General features: G+C 42.7%; 2 protein-coding genes across 9 annotated transcripts in view; one reads left to right on the forward strand and one right to left on the reverse strand.

Annotated features, from left to right (window-relative positions):
• The window catches only part of Mbtd1 (mbt domain containing 1), a 63,868-nt gene extending 55,270 nt beyond the window's left edge, over positions 1-8,598 (forward strand). For 6 of the 8 annotated variants that reach the window (XM_026780153.1, XM_026780148.1, XM_026780146.1 and 3 more), the window contains 2 exons: positions 1,036-1,227; positions 5,434-8,598. In XM_026780153.1, the coding sequence (XP_026635954.1) occupies positions 1,036-1,227; positions 5,434-5,552 (311 nt within the window). In that variant the 3' untranslated portion in view covers positions 5,553-8,598. The remainder of the gene's footprint in view (positions 1-1,035; positions 1,228-5,433) is intronic. The other 2 variants (XM_026780151.1, XM_026780152.1) reach the window with 1 other exon arrangement.
• Positions 8,599-9,405: 807 nt separating this feature from the next.
• Positions 9,406-14,933, reverse strand: LOC101991825 (nucleoside diphosphate kinase B). The gene is made up of 5 exons (XM_005350535.3): positions 14,813-14,933; positions 14,485-14,614; positions 12,144-12,245; positions 10,849-10,961; positions 9,406-9,624 (listed from the first exon to the last, which is right to left on the reverse strand). The coding sequence occupies exons 2-5, from the start codon at positions 14,608-14,610 to the stop codon at positions 9,507-9,509; spliced, it is 459 nt and encodes a 152-aa protein (XP_005350592.1). The 5' UTR covers positions 14,611-14,614; positions 14,813-14,933; the 3' UTR covers positions 9,406-9,506.
• Between the last annotated feature and the right edge of the window lie 3,263 nt (positions 14,934-18,196).

Genomic DNA, 18,196 nt, shown 5'->3' on the forward strand with positions numbered 1-18,196 from the left:
AAGGTTTGATTCCCTAAGGGTGCGGCGCCGTGATTGGAGGGATGTAGGTGGGAGAGAACCCGGGCTTCGAGAAAAATCATGGTGGAGTTTAAAAGTAGCTCAGTGGTGGAGGGCTTGCCCTGGTATGCAAAAGGCCCTGGGTTCACTTGCCCAAAAAAAAAAAAAAAAAAAAAAAAAAGCTGAGCGCAGTGGTGCACACTTGTGATTCCAGCACTTGGAAGATGGAAGCAGGAAGTTGAGGTTCTGCCTTGTCTACATAGTAAGTTCAAAACCAGCCTGGGCTGTCTGAGATCCTGTCCAAATATGTGAGATTAAAAACTTGTAAGCAATATGTAATAAGCTTTGAATTTTAGAAGTGCTTTTCTGGGTCAGAATTACAAATGCTGTCTGAAGGCACTGTTGACAAAAACTTAGGGGATCACACTATATAGCAATGTAATTGTGCCATCCAATCGATACTTAGGAAGCTATTTTTGTTTGATTTCTCCCCCAAAGGGCCTTAATTGGGCTCTGTCACCAGGGAAATGCTGCCTTAAAAGTTACGCTCAGGCCGGGCATTGGTGGCAAACACCTTTAAAAAAGTTATGCTCAGAGACTTTCTCTTGGGATCAATGTGTAGATCACTGTAGCATTTGCCCAGCATGCATGAGAGTCTGCTGGTCTCCAGCACTACTACAAGAAAGTAAATAAAGACCCTCCCCTTCTATTGGCTTTTCACCCAGTATTTTGTTTTCTTGAGTGAAATTCACCCAGCAGTTGTTTTCACTAACTACTCTGTAGTTTGTTTTGCCTTCTTTAGTCATTTTAAGCTTGAGCGTCAAGACCAGGATTATCAAACCAGAGAGATTGGAACCAACCTGCCCCCAGCATGTGCATTTGCTGTGCATGGATACATGTGCACACACACGCATATATGCATAAGTTAAGCCTTCCACAATCAGCTGACTGTACAACCCAGCCTCCCTAGTAATGCGATGCACTTTTTCTTATCACACACCTAAGTCAAAGCTTACTTCAGTCTGACTTGATGTTTAGAGAGGAAGATGCCAGTTGGGAAGAAGCCTGTCAGTTTGTCGAGCCTGCCCATGACAGGCGGGGTGCGGAGGAGTTTCTCTGGGGACGAAGAGTTGACTCCTCCTCCATATCGAACCCTGCCAGCACAGACAGCCCTGGAGGCCTTCCCACCTCCCAGCACTAGCCGAGAGTTCAGGCCCAGCCTCAAAACAGGTAACTAGTGACGGCAGCACCACAGGTACTAGAGGGTCAGGTGCTGGGCAGGGTGGTGGGAGACAGAGCATGGTCTGGCATGGCAGTGCTGACTCATCAAAGCTTTTCTTTTTCTTCTTTTATTTTTTTTTTTAACTAAAATATCCATTTTCACTGGTAGGCATTTCACTAAAATGAGTCATCAGGAAAAGGAGATTTTGGTGTCCTTACGTCTTGTGAAAGCTGTCATTTTAGGAATTATGAGGCAACTTCTGATATTTCATTCTTTAATTAAAATGGCTAACATATTACATTGTAGATATCCATGTGACTTAACTTGGGGGAGAGAGAGATCCTGAAGAACTCATCTAATTAATCAGACCAAAAAGTGAAACATTTTTCATAACATTCCATAGTGACTCATTCTTAGAAAATGTGTGTTGAGTTCAAGTAATTTTGGTTTTGGTAGTAAATCTTAGCTGAGCATCATCACAGACTTGAAACACATTATATCATGGTATTTAATTAGGTTGAACTTTATTTCCATAATTCCATGTTTCTGTGTACACAGTGATTAAGTAAGTGACTTTTTTGGTGTTTAGTTGGTTAGACCAGGGTTGTAGAGCCAAGGAAGACTGCTCAAGGTTTTACCCCTTGTAATTGCTAAAACCAAAGCTTACTTTAGATTAAAGATCTTGGAGCTTCAAAGCCAGAGTGCATGTTTAATTAGCATGTATCCTTCCACAAGTTAAAGATTGCTTTTCAACTGACTTGCTTTAGCTGATCAGCATTTCCTAAATGGCTTTGTAGTTTTGAAAGTCTACATGGAACTTTAGTACCTTGTTCCCTTCTTGTCTGTTTGTCAGAATGTTTGTGTCTGACATTATTAGCCATTATTTCACTTCTATTTAAGATGTACTCCTTTGCTCTGACAGTGTGTGTGGCCAGTTTTCCACCAGTCAGTTTTTCTGATGATCACTATGGTAGCCTTAGGTCAAGGGAAATGTCCATGCTCTGTTTTACATGAAGAACAGATTTGGATTACAAATCTCAGATTTTGTCTGCTGTGGCCAGGCATGGTGTTAAGACCTATAAACCCAGAAGGAAGATGGGCAGCCTCCTGAGAGACCCTTCTCAGCAAATGCCAACATGTTAGCTATTCTTTTAATGTATCACCCTCTAAGAACTAACTTCTCTTTTCATATGTGCTATTTATGAAACAGTATTTTAAACAGAATAATTTCGGAAGAGTATGTCATGTTTTGATAGAGGCTCTGATTCACAAGCTGAACTTGACTTGTAAGATACTACAAGAAAAACCATATGGCTTCTGACTTCCTCATTCCTTTAGTGCCTGTCTTCTGAGCTCTGGGCTGTGTCCTATGGGCTGTGGTGTAATCTGCTCCATGAAACACTATAGAAACTATACAATTGCCTTCATGTCTGAGAGCCACCGTTGGGTCGGCTGTTGGGAGAATTTATGATTATTCCCTTTTGAAATGTCACTTCCATTTGTTTCTCTTGTGAAATGTTCGTAAATAGTGTGACTAAAATGAATTCCTTTTAAAAGCATGGTTTAGAAATCGCATTGGTGTAGAATGTGGCATTGAGCCACTCGATCATCCGTCATTAGCTGAGAATAAAGGCTAGGAAGAAAGGATGATACCAGGCGGACTTTATTTTCATTTTCATGAAAAGTGGAAGTTTGCATTTAAAACATTCCATATCTGAGTGAATGTTTCACCTTTATCTTGAGTGATTTTAAAGTACATCATTTCCATATTTTAGCATGATTCTACTCCAGATACTTGTTTTGAGTATAAATGCATACAGCTTTAGGGTGTGCTTTAGAACCTCAGCTTTATCTTTCTTACATAGAAACACATCCTTTTGAGTGAAACATCTTTGATCTTGAAGCATGGTGATTCCCATTCATTTAGCCATCTAATCATCGTATAACAAGATAACATTCAACCTTTTATTGTGGGTACTGCACCTTTAATGAAATGTGGGGGTTTTTTTTTTCAGTGTTTATCCTTGTGATAGTACTAAAATGTTCGTAATACTTACTGCATGTTGGTTAGATCTGAAATATAGCTATTGTATATTTGCTAATGTTCATTAGAACATATTTTTATTAAGCAAAGGAAGAACTATACAGTTGCACATGCTTTGCCTTTCAACAGTATGTTGTTTCTTTTGCTCTTACTATACACAATATATTCACTTTTTTGTCTTTGGACTATTAAGTTTTCAATATTGATATCAAAATAGGAACCAAAGTAAGATGGATTGTCAACTCTCAAAACATTATTCCTTACACTTGGTAAATGAGACATCAGAAGTGCTAGCTGATGGTACATGCCTTTAATCTGAGCTTCAGGAGTTGGACCTATGTGAGTTCAAGGCTAGTCTCTACCATCAACATAGCAAGTTTCAGGCCAGCCAGAGCTGCATAGTGAAGCCTCATCTCAAAAATACAGATAAGACTGGGTTCTGTATATCTTTGTTGATTTTATTATACAGTATGTAGTCGATCCTGGCCTCAAACTCATGATCCACTTGCTTCAGCCTCCAGACTGCTAGGACTACTGGTGTGAGCCAAAACACTTGGACTGGGAGAGAGGTCATTAATTTTTAAAGAAATCTTCAAAACTAAAATCAGTACACAGTCTGGAAGTGTAGCCCAGAGGTAGAGTACTGACCTAGCATACACAAAACTAAATTCAGTCCCAGCACCATGAAAAATAAAATAAAGCCGGGCGGTGGTGGCGCACGCCTTTAATCCCAGCACTCGGGAGGCAGAGACAGGCGGATCTCTGGGAGTTCTAGGCCAGCCTGGTCTACAAGAGCTAGTTCCAGGACAGGCATCAAAGCTACAGAGAAACACTGTCTCGAAAAACCAAAAAAATAAAATAAAATAAAATAATGCTGTGCAAAATGATGTCACACCCCTGTAAACTAGCACTTGTAAGGAAGTGCTAGGCAGTAAGATCACAAATTCTAAGTCAATCTGAGCAACATAGCAAAGACCCTGTCTCAGACTTTAAAAGGGTGCCTGGTGGGGCTAAAGCTCTTGAGTAGAGCACTTGCCTAATGTGCTCAAGACCCTAGGGTCAATTTCCAGCACAAGGAGTGAGGGCAGAAGGAAGGAAGGAAATTAAGTGGCTATGTTCAGGGGGTTTTGGTATAAGCAGGTTTTTATTTCACATGCAGGCTCCCTTTGTTCAATTATCTGTTCTAATATAGTACTAAACTACGCACATAACGTGTGTGTATTTATAGAGAAAAAGAGAGATCATATGTACTGTACGCTGTATTTTTCCAGTTACATACATACATATATACATACATACATATTAATAAAGCTAATTTGAAAATTAGGTATATTAAAATAAGTTTACTGTGCTGGCTTATACCTATAATTTCAGCACTTGTAGTAGGCTGAGACAGGAAGCCAGCCTGGACTACATGAGCCTTTGTCTCAATAAAAAGAAAGTAAAGAAAAAAATCGTAGGGCCCAGGTAAGAGGAGGGAGGCATAGCTGGTGATCTCAGACTTATCAAAACTGAGATGGCTAAAGAAATGTTAGCTGGATGTGGTAGTGTATACCTAGAATCCCAGCCCTCTGGAGGTAGAGGCAGGAAGATCACAAATTCAATGCCATTTTGGGCTACATAGGCAGGCACTATCATGTTGAGTATTATAACTCCAAATGTACAAGAAATATGTTGGTTTGTATAGGCATTGACATAAAAGTGAATATTTAATTCTAAAAATTTTCAATTATTTTAGTTAAACACTGTTACTTGAGCATTGTATTGGAGATCATCCACTGTGTAGTGTCCATTGTGCATCATTGTTCCTTTCCTAAACATTTATTAATTGACAGTAGACTCTAAAATTAGAATTGAGAGGTGTAGCCCAATAGTAGAGTACTTGCCAACACATATGCAAGGCCCTAGAAACATACACACACAAAAAAGTATCTTTTAGGCCTTTATTATTTTTGTTGTCTGTTTTATAGTACTGGGGTCAAGTCCGTCACCTCATGTGTACTAGGCAAGCATTCTACCCTTGAGTTCCACCTAGCCTTCCATGGTTTCATCTTTATAGGTATTGAAAAAATGACACCTTCTTAGCTGTAAAATAGATAGAACATGAAAATGAACAGCCAGGGCAGTCCAGAAGACTTGGTAACATCCTGTGCATTTCTGTCTCATACAGTGGCCACATCACAGCTGAAGGAGGAGCTGCTAGATGGAGAGGATTATAGCTTCCTCCAAGGAGCATCTGACCAAGAAAGCAATGGCTCTGCCACCTTCTACATCAAACAAGAGCCATGAGGTGGCTCACAAACTAGGAGTGGAAGGGACTGTTTTACAGGACAGATTTGTCGTCATCCAGCTGTACAGCAGGCTATTGTACTGGGACATTTTGCTAAATACAGAAAAGTTCAGTTCCAGATTTTTCAGGTGGGGGGAAAACTATTTTGGTGGGGAGGGAATTTTTCAATTTATAAAGATGGACGATTTTTGTGTTGTATTTGAAGCTTTTGAAAGAATTTTGTAATATTTTCCAAGTTTGGATTTATGTGCATTGTTAACAAGAACTGAAATTCTAACTTTTTTGGTAAGATTAAAGTTTAGGTAGCAGGATTGAAGGAAATGATTAAGAAGGATATAGCTGTAAATGCGAATGAACTGTCATTACAAATGAACCTTCTTGGTACCTGTTGGGAGATTTTTGAATTTTAGAGTTAGGCCAGTCACATCTCCAGCTTCCTTTGCTGCAGAAATATGCAACTGAACCCCTCACAGAGGGCTCATCACCACGTAGATCACGGAAGGGGTCATTAACTGTGCTCGCTGATATTTTATTGCAGCCCATTTAAATGTTTGTACAGAAATTTTTTCATTCTGCTAAAATTTATTTGGAGTTGTATATGAAACTAGAACTCTGGATACTTTTATATGCTCTCCTTCAAGTAAAAATGATAAAGTTTCTAACACTAGAGTGTTAAACTGGAATGGTTGACAGATACCAGAATCTCAGTCTATATAAGGGGTCAGGGAAAATGAATATTTTCCCAAGTTTATTCTATTTTCCTTGCTAGAGAATAAAGAACATCCCATGAAAAAGATACTCTTATCAAACCTCTGCCATTTCCCTCTGTCTGAGAGAGAGCAACTTGATTGATGTAACCACCCCAAAAACAGATGTTCTGTATTACCAATAGAATCAGATAAAAAAAAAAAGTTGTTTAGATTTCAGATCATTCCAGCTCCACTTTGAACTGTCCTGGATTTGTTAGAAACTTACTGAAAGAAAACTTAATTTTCTTAAAATTCCATATACACACACATATTGACTTATCTTTAATTGTAGGCAGAATTTATTTTAACAATAACTGATTTGGACCATTTTAAACATTCCCTATTTTAAAATTCATATGACTTCCTTTAAAAAATAGGATAAAAGGGTAAATGGGTGAAAGGTTTGCTCTCTGCATTTTTCTACCCTTCTACCGAGTTGTGACTGAATGAGCGCTCTAGAATTTACCAGTGAGGTTCATAAACTAAACTCTCAGGAATTCATTGCATCTGTTCTAGAAGTGCTTCTGGGTCTGAGCCTGGCCTCTTCAGAGTGGTAATACTCCCCATCTCCTCTGGAAAATAGGCAGGGCTAATGAGAAGTTAAAATGATTAACCTCTGCAGCCCTACAGCCTATGGAATGCTTTAAAAAAACGCTAATGGAAAACCCCAGGAGACATTTTAGGTAAGATTTTTTGTTTGACTTTTAAATGCATAGAACGTTAAAAACCAGCAATTTATTTTCTAAAATATTGCTCTACTTTTGGGAATAATAGCATTGGTAATACGCACAGGTTTACCTCATTCTATGCAAGAGGGGTTAATAACGTAAGGTTTTGTAGTAGCTACTGGAAGTAAAATGTGTTACTTTATAGTGTAAAAATGTATGGAATCGCATGTCACCATTTCTTAATACTGACTCTGGGGGCTAAATGCAGATCACATCAATGCAAGTTGAATCTCGTGTCAAATATATGTGAATTCAGCTGTAAAATTACTGGATATTTATCTTAAACAAGATTGCTGAGGGGGACCTACTGTAAATGTGACATCCTCGCACTTCCCAAATCTTTGAAGGATCTTCCCAGGAACTTCAAACCTAGAAGAGGTCCAAAGCAAATGTTATAGTCTTTATTCTCAGGCTCAGTGGATTAAATCCAGGACTGTGCTTCCATGGTACCAGCACAAGAAGCCTGTTGTATGGGGTGCACTCCTCGTAGCTTAGGTGTAGGAGTTCTCCAAGGAATGAACTGTAAGCCAGGAAAGATGTGATTTCATGCCAGCCAGTCCTGGTAATTAGTTCTGTGAAATGCTTATTTGTAGCCAGGTTCTACAAGCTTCCAATTCTACACCAAAACCAGGCTTGGCGTGTTTAGAATTCCCCACCTATATTCATTAAATGTTTATGTTCACCAAGAGTGAGGGGTTGTTAGGACTTGTTAGAGTCTATAAACACAACCCAGAGCCCTCTTCTTTGTTAAGACCCTCGCTCCTGCTGCTAACAAAGAATGTTAACCAGAGGAGACTTCCATTGTAGCCATAATATACTGTTCGTCATACAGCTCAGTACCCCTGTTCTCTCTCAAAGTTTAAAATGTACTGCTGACCTTGGGTTTGTTTTTGTTTTCCTGTTAGGAGCCTGGGAACTTTTAGTAGTTTAAACTTTTTAACCTTTCCCTTGCTGTGTATGAGGAAAGCTAAAGCTGTTATCAACTTTTTATTCTGCGGATACTAACACGGGTTTTCAGTGTTTGTTTGTTTTTATTATTATTAATTTTGTGTGATGTGAATACCCTCGCCCATCAATATTTGTATTATGGTGCTATATATTTGGTAATGATCCTTTAATATTGGGGAGGGATTTTAAAAATACTGTGATTAAACTGGGTATCTTCCTTTGATTTTCATATTTTAAATAAAGCCACAGTCATTTATACAAAATAAAATAAAATAAAATAAAAATGCATCTGTCCCTGGGCAACTTTTCAAGGACAGAGGCCAAAGTAAAGTACATAAGGTTTTTACATCATTTCTGTGTGCGTTTGATATATAGATCAATATCTGGACAAATTTAATCTTTTATTTTCTGGTAACTTGTGATTATTGAGGAAGTATTTGAAGCTTTCTCATGAAATGTACATAGCGTGAAAAATCCCTTCAGAGAAATTTATGTTCCTTTCATTTTTACCAAAATGCAAATTTTCAGCATGGATGTGAAAAGCATTAAAATTATAACTTTGTGTACAAGATGAAAATAATTCACTAAATTTGCCCTTTTTTACACAAAATAAAATGTTAAAGTTAAGCATTATTTATCAGTTTTTTCAACATTTGTTTATCAAGGAGTGTGGGTGGATGTGCTATGGTGCACATGTGGAGACAAAAGTCAGTTCTTCACATGTGCGTCTTAGAGTGGGCCTGAGGTTGTCAAAACTCAGCAGCAGTCCCCTTTCATCTTGTGTGTGTTTCAAAGCCCAGCTTTCAAGAGCTGATTCTTTTCACTGTGAGATCCAAGAATTAACTAATTGGGCTTACCATATAATACTCTAACCTCTCCCTGAGACCACTTGCAATTAGGCAGAGTTATATCGCAAGTGGTGGAGTGGCTGTGTACTCAGCCTCCCTCCCTCCCTTTCCTGAGAGTATAAACAATCAACAGTAGGATGATCCTTTAGCTGAGCTCCCCAAGATGGCCATTACTTGCCTCAACAGAGAGTCAGGATACAAAGTAAAGGAGAAGAGTACTGTGAGAAGGAATTTCCCACCGTCCAACAGGCAATAAGACACCACTTCTGACCTCTGTACACCAGACTACACATGCAGTCTGTAAGAGAGAATAAAGCTTCAGGCTGGGAACTACATTAATTCCTCGCTCTTTAACCTATGTCTCGAGACTTTCTGCTAAGCAATGGAAACATAAATCTGACCTGCTTGACTTTGTTTCTTTGTTGCTACATTTTCACACACCTATCTTGCAGAAATATACATTTCTCTATTAGCTAATGATCCCTAGCTTATTCTTCACAGTAAATAAGACTACTTTGTTTAATGCCATTATAATCATGGGACAAAATCACTTTAGTCAAATGAGTAAAGGACACTGCATCCAGTTCCAAAGTCTTTATTGTTTTAGAAAAGATGATCCATTCTGTGGAATGAAGAGTTGTGCCCAGGGATCCATCAGTAATGCTGAGAACTATCCATCTCTACTCATACACCCAGTCATGAGCACAAGACTTGTAGTCAACCAGTTCTTCAGGCTTAAACCATAGACTGATCTCTTTCTCTGCACTTTGCACTGAATCACTGCCATGAATAATGTTCCTAAAAAAGAAAGCTCATTTATTATGGTGTATTACAGTGCCAGAGTCCATTTAATAGGTAACCGCAAAGGGCAGACACTGCAGACCTTTTCAAAGGCCCACCTGACACTGAATGATTACATCCCCCCAAGTATCCTAAAACCAACTGTAGGGCTGAGAGTGCTGTGAAATCCATTGGATAGGACTGAAGAGACTGATAAACGGTTAACACTTGTTGCTCTTGCAGTTGCAGAGGACCCAGGTTTCAGTTCACATGGTGGCTCGCAACAATGCACAACTCAGTTCCAAAGCATCTCATATATGTAAGCAGAACACTCAGAAAAATCTTTAAATATCACACCAAAATTTTTTTAAAAAGCATAAAAGTGCCCAAATAAAAAGAGCCGTACGTCCAAGTTTTCTCTTCAAGAGTATTTATAACCCAAGATTGCTACGAGTGCCAAAGAAAAGTTCCTTCTGAAACACAGAAGCAGGCAAGCCTCCCAATCAAAAGCCAATCCTGGTTTTTTTTTTCCCCTTGGGGGGAGCTAGTCTCAAATTTCCTGTGCAGCTTTAAATGCCTGAACTTTCTGATTTTCCTGCCTCCCAAATGTGCCAGCTTATCTAATTTACATAGGCTGGAAATTGAACTCATGGCCTCCTTCATGCCAGGCAGGCAGTCTACTAACTAAGCTACAGCCTCAGCCCTCTGCATTGTCGCTGGCTGGCTGGCTGGCTGGCTGGCTAGTTGGTTGGGTTTCTGAGAGTTTCTTTGTGTAGCCCTGGCTGTCCTAGAACTCTGCTTACAGACCAGACTGGCCTGGACCTCCGTGATCTGCCTGCCTCCCAAGTGTGGATTAAAATCATACATTTTCTTAATTAAAGTGATTTGCAAGCCATTGCTTATTAGTAACAATCCTTTTATGGCATCTGAATCTACAAAGTTTGGGTACAAATTATGGCTTAGGAAAACTCAGAGGGTTAGGTTTCACATGTTGAGGTTAAACCCTGTTTCCCATGTAGAAATTATCACATGCAGCTCTCTAGCTCTCTGTACAGTGAGTGTCTCAATTACAAATTTTAAGCAATCATTCACAGAAGTGTTTAGTGATAATTTCCATGTTGTATTTTCAGGTTTTCGTGAACTTGGGGTATGCCCAAAATGTTGTATGCTCCACTTCGAGTTAAAAGTGTATTTTCTTCCCTCTCTCTCCCTCTCTCAACACACACACACACACACACTTACCTGCCAACTTGAATGCAAAAATCCCCTCGAATGGTGCCTGGCTTAGAGTCAGCTGGATTGGTCTCTCCCAGCATCATTCGGCCTGTCTTCACCACATTGAGCCCCTCCCAGACCTTAATAGAAGAAAAAAGCTACTGAGACAGAACCATTAAGGACGCTGATTTATGACATTGTGGTCAGATAACCTCAACAGAGCAAGAATCTGTGTTTTAAATTCACTTCACAAGTAGGGTATAGGAAGACTACTCAACTTGAGGATACACAAGTTACAAAGTCTGGAGAAAGATCAGTAATCAGTGGGCAGGGCCTCCCTGGGAAAGCAAGATGGCAAGTACTGCAGGGAAGAGAAGGGCTAGCCTAGGAACTGGAAGTACTCTGAAACAATTTCAGTGTCTTTCCTTACACTCTGTGATCATCCTCAGGGGACACCAAAACCACCCAGAAGACACTATACCCAGAGTGCAGAGCCAGAGAACTTTTGCACTACAGATTATATACTTCAGAAATACTTGTCTAGGGATCTGGGTGGGGTGGTGCACTAGGGAGGCAGAGGCAGGTGGGTCTTTGTGAGTTCCAGATCGGAGGCCAGCCTGGTCTACAAGAGCTAGTTCCAGGACAGGCTCCAAAACTACAGAGAAACCCTGTCTCAAAATAAAACTAAAAAAAAAGAAAAGAAAAAAAAAAGAAAAAATACTTATCTAGGTCTAGGAAACATTGCAGTCAAAAGTACTTGGCAAACATAGTGCTTCCTTGAAAGCCTATAGATTGCCTTAAACTCCTTTCACATCACATATTTGAGACAGGGTTTCTCTGTTTTGGGACTTACTCTGTAGACCAGACTGTCCTCCAACTCATAGATCCACCTGCCTCTGCCTCCCAAGTGCTAGGATTAAAGGCCATTACCACACACCACCATTAGCTATGTGCGTACACACATGCACATTCAAATACTGGTGCCTACGGAGGCCAGAGGCGTGAGTGACAGGTGGTGTGAGCCAGCTTCTGTGGATGCTAGGAACCTAACTCCAGTCCTTTGTGTGGGTGTTAGGAACCTAACTCCAGTCCTTTGTGTGGGTGCTAGGAACCTAACTCCAGTCCTTTGCAAGAGCAGCTTGAGCTTTACACTGAACTACACAGCCCAGAGTCTTTCAAAAGTATGTTTACCCCACACACACAAAATGTCTAGTTAACTGACTCCTGACTATGTATAACCCCAGTACTCTAGGCAGACCTCTAGGTGAGTCTGGGCCACACAGAGGACTGAGTAATCCCGTTAGTCCCTCACAAACACTCACCATGGCCACCACGGGCCCCGAGTTCATGTACTTCACCAGCCCTGGGAAGAAAGGACGGTCTTTCAGGTCAATGTAGTGCTGCTTCAGGTGTTCCTCAGAAGCCTGGCAGATAGAGGGTTCCATCAGGGAACAAACTGGAAAGGCTTAAATATGACTGTCCCACCCAATGGGTGGGGGTGGGCGCTCCAACATGACAGGTTAATTCCAGGTTTGGTTGGTTTTTTTAGTACATCCGAAAGGATCCATGCTATAAAACTGACACCATTATGGCAGAAAAAAACCATAAGCATACCCTTGAGCTGGGAATGCAGCTCAGCGGTAGAGTGCTTGCCTAGCATATGGAAGACCTTGTGTTCAGTCTTCGGCACCAGTTTTTAAAAGGAGGATGACTATGGGAATGCACATGAAGTGCAGGCTAGTAGACCTGAGTCTGAATTTCCCAGAACCTCCCACCCAGAGATGAGAGATAAAGACAGTAGTTGTCCTGGAAGCTCATTGGCCAGCTCACTGGAATATGCAGCAATGAGCAAGAGCCAACAAGACGGACCAATACACAACACACCATGCACAAGACAAAAAAGAGCAAGTGTTTACATGAGCTGTGCATGATAACTCATGCCTGTAATCCTAGACTGTGGCAGGGGAATCACAAGCTCAAAGCCAGCCTGAGATAGAGATCTTGTCTTAAAACATTAAAAGACTCAGCCAGGTGGTGGTGGTGTACACCATTAATCCCAGTACTTGGGAGATAAGAGGCAGGCAGATCTGTGAGTTCCAGGAAAGCCAGGACTACACAGATTCTCTAGTATTGTCAGTGATGTTAAGGATACAGAACACTAAACAAGTAATTTGAGGCAAGATTTAGAAAGTGAAATGTTTGCTAAATGTGCCAGATAACAGATAACCTCAGGTTCCCCTGTCAAGTGATTCTAAACATTTCAGATAACAAACTCTTAAGGTTGAGTATTTTGCCTGCATGTGTGCCTGTCCCAGAAGGCCAGAAGATACTGGGTCCCCGGAACTGGTTAGAGATGTTTGTGAGCCACCATGCAGTGCTGGGAACCAAACCCGTGGCCTCAAGAAGTACTCGTAGCTGCTGGGCCAGCTCTCCAACCCCAAGCAATCTTTGTTTTGTTTTTGGAGACAGGTTCTGTGTAGTCCTGATTGGCCTGGAACTTGCTGTATAGTCCAGCAGGCTGTCCTCAAACTCAGAGATCTGCCCGCCTATGCTACTGAGAGGTTTTCCTAATTATGTGTATTGGTGTTTTGCCTGGATGAGTATCTTTCCGTCCTTTGCATGTCTCATGCCCACTGAGGCCAGAAGATGGTGTCAGATCCCTTGAAACTGAAGTTTCAGTTCTGAGCTGCCATGTGCGTGATGGAAATTAAACCCATCCTCCAGAAGAATAAAGTGTTTATTCTCTGAGCCTTCTCTCCAGTCCCAAGAACTAAATTGATGCCCTTTATTAAATTGTAGTATTTATTAAGAGTAATCTTTTAGCTGGGCAGTGGTGGTGCTTCCTTTATCCCAGCATTTAGGAGGCATAGATGGGGGATCTGAGTTAGAGGTCAAACTGGTCTACAGAGTTAGTTCCAGAATAGCTAGGACTATATAGAGAAACCTTGCCCCATGGAGGGAAAAAAAAAAGCAACTGGTTTTTTTTTTTTTTTCTTTTTTTAGACTGGGTCTCAGGCCCTTAAACTCCAGGTGTTAGCCAAGGGTAACCCTGAACGACTGAACCTCTTAACTCCACTTTCCGAGTGTCAAGATTACATAGTGCTACCACACCCTACTGTTTATGCGGGGCTGGGGATGCATCTCATACTAGGCACTATACCAAATGTGAACCACACCTTCAGCTGGGGGCCACATACATGAAAAATAGTTACTATCACACTGCAAGGAGGGATGCAGCCTTAATACCTCTGTGATCCCTAAGTTTCCGCTAAAGCGCTAAAGGATTGCACCCATTCCACCCACCCATTCCGTATAGTGTGGACCCCAGGCTGACTCCTTGCCGCCCCCAAGAAGAGTGGAGGCCCTTTGCAAGGCAGCTAGGACCTGGGCAGGACCAGGACGCACAGCGGGAAGAAAGCCAAGCCAGAGTCACGTTACCTCCGCTTAACCTTCCCAAGGGCGTCTGTCCTCCCCAGCCTGGGAAAGGGCCAGCGGGTCACTACCGACTAGTGGGGGGCGAAGGTGAAAAGGACTCTCCTGGGAGCGAAATCAGCCACGAAGCCTGACTCCAATTCCAAAAGGCAATGTGGATAAACCACTGGAGGGAGGGCAAAACACCTGGGACCCAACAACAGAGGGGTAGGGGGTGAAAGGGTGCGTTACCCGAAGGAACTTCATGGCCACCAGGCGGAACCCCTTCTGCTCGAAGCGCTTGATGATCTCGCCCACCAGGCCGCGCTGCACGCCATCTGGCTTGATGGCAATGAAGGTACGCTCGAGGTTGGCCATGGTCCTGCCAGGGCAAGAAATGCAGTCGATGAGGCCGGGCCGAACCAAGCCGGCCCGGGAGGCCACGTGGGCTCCCGGCACCTCCGCCGCTGAGGACACGTGGCTTTCCGGGTACTTCTTCCCCACCAGAGAGGCCCAGGAAGGGGACCGTGGTAGCCAAAGTTGGGATGATGTTGGAGTGGAGAGTGTATCCCAGCCTTACCGAAAGTTAGTTGGCTGGACGGCCGGTGTGGGCGCTGAGCGATGGGAAGAAAGAGCAGAGGGACCACCAGGCGGGCGCGGGGTAAGGAAGGAGGGGTACAGGGCGGGACGAGGAACGTCACAACCCGGAGGAGCTGCTGCCCAACCCGGTAAGTTCAGCCGGTCCGATCTGCCAGTCGTCTGTGTCCCCGCCCAGCGGCCCGTGGTGCATTCCCTCGCCTTGCAAGGCTTTTGAGGACTGAGAGGCAGGAAGTGATTTGTTCCCCACCCAGGTCAGCCTGCACTTTGCTTACTACAGGCTCCAACACCAGGGACCTGCTATTGGTCCTAAATTCTTTCTTCCTGGAGACATTCGCATTCAGCCTTCCCAGCGGCACCAACGCCCAGCTAAACCCTCCCTGCCCTAGGGAGGCAAATCTTTTCCACCTTTGATTCAATCCTCTATCTCTCTCTGCTTGAGGCTAAAAGCCTTCCTCATCCAAAATGACAGCTTCCCTAGGAGCCAGTCCCCTATGTTCCCTCCTCAGAAGGCCATCTGTTCAGGACTCTGTCTCAGAATGACTTTCCAATTTCTAAAACAATCCATTTTGACTCCAGGATCTGCTCCCTGCTGTCTGTCTCCCCGCCTACCTTTCTGTCCTCCTTCAGCTACCCTGTTCCCAACCAGAGACGGGGGATCGCCCAGCACTATCCGCTTAAACATGAGCCACTCCTGGCAAGCGACTAGAGTTTCCAAAAGTTGACAGCCTACCTGTACTTCACAGAGAATTCAAGGCCGGCCTGGTAAGTTTAGTACACTGTACTCCGCCTCAAAATAAAAGAAGCAAAGCCAGGTGTGATAAACGAGAGCTGCCTGTAACGCTAGCATTTGGAGGAGGGAGGCAGGAGGATCAGGAGTTCAAGGACAGCCACTGCTACACAGTTCAAAGTCAGCTTGGTCTGTGTATCAAAATATACAATATGAGGTGTTGGAGAGATCGCTGAGCGGTTAAGAGCCGGGCGGTGGTGGCGCATGCCTTTAATCCCAGCACTCGGGAGGCAGAGGCAGGTGGATCTCTGTGAGTTCGAGACCAGCCTGGTCTACAAGAGCTAGTTCCAGGACAGGCTCCAAAACCACAGAGAAACCCTGTCTCGAAAAAACCAAAAAAAAAAAAAAAAAAAAAAAAAAGCACTTGCTGCTCTTTCAGAGGACCAGAGTTCAGTTCCTGACATGCACACACTTAGGTAACTCAATACTGTTAACTCCAGTTTCAGGGGATCTGATGCCTCTCATCTCAGGGACAAATGTCCCCATGCACATACCCAAATGCAACACACACACACCTGCACATAATTAAGAATAACGAAAAAAGCCAGGCATGGTGCCAAATGCTTTCATGGCTAGTCTACAAAGTGAGTACCAGGCCAACCAGAACTGTTACACAGAGAAACCTTGCCTTGAAAAACCAAAAAATAAGAAATAATTCTTTCAGCGAGGCAGTAGTCTCATATGCCTTTAATCCCAACACTTGGGAGGCAGAGGAAAGTGGATCTCTGAGTTTGAGCCCAGCCTGGTCTTCTGAGTGAGTTCCAGGACAGCCTGGGCTTCACAGAGAAACCTTGCCCAAAATAAGAAATTGACAAATCTTTGAGAAATACATCCCTAACGAGGGGCTAGAGGCGGAGTCCCTTCAGTGTTTACCTAGCATACACAGGTCCTGAGTTGACCCTTGGCACCACATAAACTGGGTACGGTGCTACATCCTTGGCTACTTTGGTATTAGAGACCAGCCGGACTACATGAGGATAAGGAGGACTGGAGATTGAGCTCTGTGGTAGGCCCAGTTGTGTGGCACGCACACAGCCTTAGGACCAACCTCCAGTATTCCGAACAGACTCTATATTCTGAGAAGCCAGGCCAATCGACTTGCAGACATTCCTTACCTCCTGTTTTCTCTGCAAACTACCAGTACCCTAAATGTCCCCACCCCAATGTCCTGTCCACATCTGCTTCATTTCTGTGTCCAGACCTAAAAAGAAATAAATTAATAAATAATTTTTTTAAAAAGATATAGTGCCTTGAGCACTCTATGAACCATGCGCCTCTTTTCCCAGTAGGCTTGGAGCTTGAGCTGGGGCCATGAACATCTGCGGTAAGAGGCTTAGGGTGTTGCCCCAAACACTGAGACTGGCCTCCAGATGAGTCAAAATGTCTAAAACCCTCCTGCAGCTCCATCCCATCCCCTCTGGCAAAAGACCTGCTCAGACTGAGTATCTCTCTGCTCTCTGAGCATTAAGATGAGCAATTATACTCTAAATTCCCTTCATACAGACTTGGCACTGGGCACCTCACCTACATTTTCCTTTTTTATTCCCATCAAACACTGTGGTTTGGGATGACTGGCCCTGGTTTAATGTAGAGGATATACCCTGCTTTAATGGTGTCCTGCTTCTCTGAAGGAACCAGCTAGCCCTTCTCTCAGTTCTCTATGACATCAATACAACAGCGCTCACTACCTAAGATGGGATGTGAGGAGCCGGCTGGCCTCCATGCTGACCACCTGTAACTAATCAGGTGGATAACTGCGCATCCTACCTCATCACCATCCCAAACCTCAGTGAACACTGGCAATGTTTGGCACCAGCCCTCACTCTAGAGCCAAAGGACAAGGCTTCTTTTCAATTGATATTTATTGAGCTCTACATTTTTCTCTGCTCCTCTCCCTGCCTCTCCTTTCCCCGCTTCAATCCTCCCACAGGGTCCCCATGCTCCCAATTTACTCAGGAGATCTTGTCTTTTTATACTTTCTACTTCCCATGTAGATTAGATCTATGTAAGTCTCTCTTGTGTCCTCATTGTTGTCTAAGTTCTCTGGGATTGTGGTTTGTACGCTGGCTTTCTTTGCTTTCTGTTTAAAAACCACCTATGAGTAAGTAAATGTGATAATTTTCTTTCTGTGTCTGGGTTACCTCACTCAAAATAATGTTTTATAGCTCCATCTATTTTCCTGCAAAATTCAAGCTGTCGTTATTTTTTTCTGCTGTGTAGTACTCCATTGTGTAAATGTACCACATTTTCCTTATCAATTCTTCAATTGAGGGGCATTTAGGTTGTTTCCAGGTTCTGGCTATGACAAATAAAGCTGCTATGAACATAGTTGAGCACATATCCTTGTGGTACGATTGAGCATCCTTTGGATATATACCCAAAAGTGGTATTACTGGATCTTGAGGAAGGTTATTTCCTAATTTTCTGAGAAATTGCCACACTGACATCCAAAGGGGTTGTAACAGCTTGCATTCCCACCAGCAATGCAGGAGTGTTCCCTTTTCCCCACAACCTCTCCAGCATAGTTGTCATCAGTGTTTTTTTTTTGTTTGTTTGGTTTTTTTTTTTTTTTTTTGG

This window comes from Microtus ochrogaster, chromosome 7, assembly GCF_000317375.1.
Source record: "Microtus ochrogaster isolate Prairie Vole_2 chromosome 7, MicOch1.0, whole genome shotgun sequence".
Taxonomy (NCBI): domain Eukaryota; kingdom Metazoa; phylum Chordata; class Mammalia; order Rodentia; family Cricetidae; genus Microtus; species Microtus ochrogaster.

Bases quoted from the DNA above. Each gene is read 5' to 3' on its own strand.
- LOC101991825 (XM_005350535.3), bottom strand. From the start codon at position 14,610: ATGGCCAACCTCGAGCGTACCTTCATTGCCATCAAGCCAGATGGCGTG. The intron at 10,962-12,143 runs GTGAGTGTTTGT...TCTTCTATTAAG, and splicing joins CGGGGCCCGTGGTGGCCATG to GTCTGGGAGGGGCTCAATGT. The intron at 9,625-10,848 runs GTAAGTGTGTGT...TTTCTTTTTTAG, and splicing joins TTTTGCATTCAAGTTGGCAG to GAACATTATTCATGGCAGTG.